At 61.2% G+C, this 4,127-nt stretch overlaps 1 protein-coding gene across 1 annotated transcript in view; it reads left to right on the plus strand.

Annotated features, from left to right (window-relative positions):
- Nucleotides 1-4,127, plus strand: part of LOC101651594 (guanylate cyclase D-like) — an 87,017-nt gene that overhangs the window by 56,337 nt on the left and 26,553 nt on the right. Inside the window, exons 4-8 of the mRNA XM_013006188.1 lie at nucleotides 64-418; nucleotides 1,777-1,861; nucleotides 2,430-2,526; nucleotides 2,642-2,770; nucleotides 4,053-4,126. Of these exons, the coding sequence (XP_012861642.1) occupies nucleotides 64-418; nucleotides 1,777-1,861; nucleotides 2,430-2,526; nucleotides 2,642-2,770; nucleotides 4,053-4,126 (740 nt within the window). The remainder of the gene's footprint in view (nucleotides 1-63; nucleotides 419-1,776; nucleotides 1,862-2,429; nucleotides 2,527-2,641; nucleotides 2,771-4,052; nucleotide 4,127) is intronic.

Below are 4,127 nucleotides of genomic sequence, written 5' to 3' on the forward strand. Positions count from 1 at the left end.
TCTGTGTGTCTGTAACAACAGTCCCAGCCTGTGCCATGGGACTGGGGGCCTTCTCCTTGGCAGGTGTCCCCACTCTTTGGAACCATCTATGATGCTGTGATCTTGCTGGCCCATGCCCTGAACCGCTCTGAGAGCCAGGTGGCAGGAACGTCAGGGGCCCACCTGGGGAGCTACACAGGGGGTCTGGACGTGGATGGCTTTAGCCAGAGGATCCGGACAGATGAGCAGGGCCGGAGGCTGGCCCAGTATGTCATCCTGGACACAGATGGTTGGGGAAGCCAGCTGGTCCCCACTCACATCCTGGATGCGGGCACGTGGCAAGTGCGGCCCTTGGGCAGAGCCATACACTTCCCAGGAGGGGCCCCCCCAGCTCGTGACTCTGGCTGCTGGTTTGACCCCAATAGGCTCTGCATGCAAGGTAATTCTCCATCTGTCCATCCATCCATACATTCACCTATATCTCCATCTATACATACACCTATCCCTCCATCTGTCCATCCATCCATCCATCCATCCATCCATCCATCCATCCATCCATCTGTCCATCCATTCCTCTGTCCAATATTCAAGACCATCTCAGTCAGGAGCAGGGACCAATGCAGCAAATACTTAACACTTGATTGTCTAGGGCCCCTCTTCCATGGAGGTAAACACCCTCGTTGGTGATCCAGGACTCCCCTCCACATTTGCAGAGCACATCCCACCTCCCAGCATTCCTGACTCACACCCAGCCAGTGAGTAGCCCGTTAACCTCAGAGGCACTAGAGAGCCAAAGCTCAGCAAGGTCTGTAGACAGGCCCGATGTTAAGCAGGTAGGCGGCTACCAAGCTCACACTGAGCCCACATCTGGGTATCTTACCTCCTGGCCACAGAGATGAGGAAGCCCACCCATTCTGACTCCCGACCATCGTCGATGGCAGGGCTTCATCATGAATGAAATCACATGACACACATGTGTGTACAGGGACACAGAGACAAGCACATGCTCTGCGAATACCAAGCACGCCCACCTGCCCTGCCACACGCCTACTTGGGGTCCTGCCGCTGGGGGTGGAGGGGGGGTGGTCATCCCAGGCTTGGCCAGACTTGCTATGTCCCTGCCCTGAACAAACCTTCCACAGCCTCCATGGCCTCAGCTCTGCCGCTCCTCCCACCGCTCTCCCCAGGGACCCATTGCAGAGTGGGTGTGCAAGCAGAAACAGCTTAACGAGGGGCACGGGTGCTCATCTGATACAGTTGCATCCAGCCCCTGGCCTGCCCAGGCCCTGGGCCAGGTGCCAGGAACACAGGTCAATGAGACACAAGCCTGTCAGCTGCGGCTCTAGGACTAAGGGGAGGGCCGAGCTGTCACCTGAGATAAAAAGCCACCAAGTGGTCAGCGCTGTCACAGGGCTGCTCAGGGGCCCGAGTATGGGGAACTCACGCCTATGTCGTGGTGACAACAGGTTTCCCACCGGCCCATCCTGGGGCTCCACGCTGGGGAGCAGGTTGGGCCGGGGCTTTCCCTCCACTTTCCAGGAGCCCTGGGGTGCTGCGGTGGGGTGCTGGGCTGCCACCAGCCAGGCCAGCCGATCCTCGGGAGAAAGGCTGACTGTAAAGAGCAGAGTCACAGACTGGGAAACCCACAGGAGCAGCTGGACTCTGGCCTGCAGGGTCCCTGGGAGTCGGAACGGACTTGATGGCAGCGAGTTCTGCGTCCAGGGCGGGAGCTGTCCCAGGACACAGCGGAGGGTGGTCTTTCCTGCTCTGACTCCACCTGCCCGGCTTCCCCCATAGGTACGCAGCCCTTGGGCAGCCTCCTGGCCCTGGTCCTGGCCTGTGTCCTGGTGCTGGCTGGCGGGGCCCTCACCTGCCTCATCAGGTGAGACGGCCCGTGCTGAGCCTGCCCCTGCTCTCCGTGCACCGCCCGCAGGACCACGCTCTCCGTGCCCGGCCCTCGAAAACCACGGGGCTCTTCCCACTCGCCTCCCAGAGCCTCAGGACCACCCGGCACTCTTGTCCGTCCTAAACCCAGGCCAGGGTTCTGCCTGAGCCCCGGGCTGCCTCCGGAGCAGGTCCCCCTGGGCTCTGAGGAAGAGCCTGTGGCTTGGCCACACGCCCTCCCTGAGCACCATCTGCACAATGAGAGGGGTGGTCACAAGTCTCCCTAGATCCCTCTGTGGTCCTGGATCCAGACCCTCCCTGAATTTGGGCCAAGCCTCTGGTTGGACCTCCTTCTCCAACTCTCCCTAGCCCCCAGCCCCATGCATCTTGGAAGCAGCTTGGGCTCTGAGCCAGTAGGGGCATTAGGTTCAGAGGTGCCCCTCAGCCCACCTGGGACTGGTGCCAGATAGAACGGGAAGAGGGAAGGGCTCGAATTAGGCCTAATCGCGGCGAGGGCAACTCAGATGCCCATCCCCACCACCCTGCACCCACCGTCTTGCCTCCAGGTTTGGTGTCCAGCAGCTGCGGCTGGTGCGAGGACCCCATCGGGTTCTGCTGACAACCCAGGAGCTCACCTTCATCCATCGGCCCCCGAGCAGCCGGGTGGGTTGGGCACAGGTGGGCGGGAGGTGGAGGGGAGGGGAGGAAGACTAGGCTGGGTGCACAGGAGGCATACTGAGCCCAGCCTAGACTTTTGACCATGGTTGCCCTGTTTCAGAGGCTGCACGTGGACAGCACAAGTGAGTCTCGAAGTGTGGCAGAGGGCGGGAGCCTGAGGTCAGTGGCCCAGGGGTCAATGAGGAGCCTGCTGGCCTCTCAGGAGCCCACCAACGTGGCCCTGTACCAGGTAAGGGCCTCTCCGCCCTTGTGGCTGAGCCTGGGGAATGGTGGTCAGTCTGGGGGCAACTGAGGGACCTGTTTGCTCCACTCCGGGTACAGGCTGGAAGACCGAGGCCTGGGGAGACACAGCGTGCCCTTCCTGGGTCACAGCAAACCCCAACAGGGCTCCAGTGCCAACCTGGCATGGCTTCAGCTCTGGCCTTGGGAAACAGGTCCAGCCACTTGACCCTGGGCCTGGCCAGTCTGTAACCACCTCAAGCTGGCCTAGACCCACCCCTGCCTGGTTTCTGAGACCCTGACGTGTGGGGGCAGTACCCAGCCTGGGGCAGAAGCTGGGCCACCATCTCACAAGGACCAGAGGTCAGGTGAGCCAGAAGCTAAGGTTGTCAAGGGAAGGTGATGGTAGGCTCCCTCAGACCCTGCTCCTCAGGGACCATCAGTTCTCCGGATGGTGAGCCTCACATCCTGAAAACCTCACAGTGGCAAGGTGGTCATGGCTTGGACCAGAACCAGTGTCCGACTCTTGCTCTTCCTTTCCCACCTCGTCCCCTGGGAGCTCCACCCCTTCCTTTTCTGTTGGAGTGAGGGGCCCGGCAGCATGTGCCCCAGGCTGCAGGTGGCGTGGAGGAGGGAAAATCCTTCAAGAAGTGGGGAGGGGGCCCTCAGACCCAGGGGAGCTGAGGACAGGGCAGAGCTAGGTTCCCCTGCTCCCACCCCGTGACCTGCAGGTAAAGCCGACCCTTGGAGAAGGGTGCTGGCATGCTTCCTTGGTCCTTCCCACCCCCCAACTGTACCCAGGCCAGGTGGGTAGGGGTCTTATCCTCGCTTTACAGAATTAGAAACTGAGGCTCAGCAAGCTGGACCCACCTGCCCAGGCGCACGGAGCTGGAAAGCAGTGGGGTTAGGCCTGGCCCGGCTGATCCGCCGTCAAAGTCTGACTGCTGATTCTGTTGATGGGCTTTACTCTGGACAGGCAGAACGGGGTGCAGAGACGGGGACGTTTTCACCATTTCCCTTTGTGGGGTAGAGGTGTCCCGTCCCCTGGGGTGGGGTGGGGTGGTGAACGTGTTTGGCTCAAGTCTCCCCGGAAGTACCTGGGAAGAAAGGCCTGGCGACCTGTTTCCGAAAAACCAGCCCTTGGAAACCTGACAGAGCACAGTTCCACTCCGACGCCCGCACGGAGGGTGGCCGGGAGTCGCAGTCGTTTCCACTGAGGTTGGGGGGTGTTCCTAAGGTCACCGGGCTGGGAAAGGGCAGCAGACACGCATTTGATGTTCTCTCTGGAACAGGGAGACTGGGTGCGGCTGAAGAAGCTTGCTGCTGGCACAGCCCCGGAGCTGCGGCCCAGTTCCCTCAGCCTCCTG

The sequence above is a fragment of the Echinops telfairi genome, unplaced genomic scaffold (genome assembly GCF_000313985.2).
Source record: "Echinops telfairi isolate 266 unplaced genomic scaffold, ASM31398v2 ScPeMD7_1713;HRSCAF=2227, whole genome shotgun sequence".
Taxonomy (NCBI): domain Eukaryota; kingdom Metazoa; phylum Chordata; class Mammalia; order Afrosoricida; family Tenrecidae; genus Echinops; species Echinops telfairi.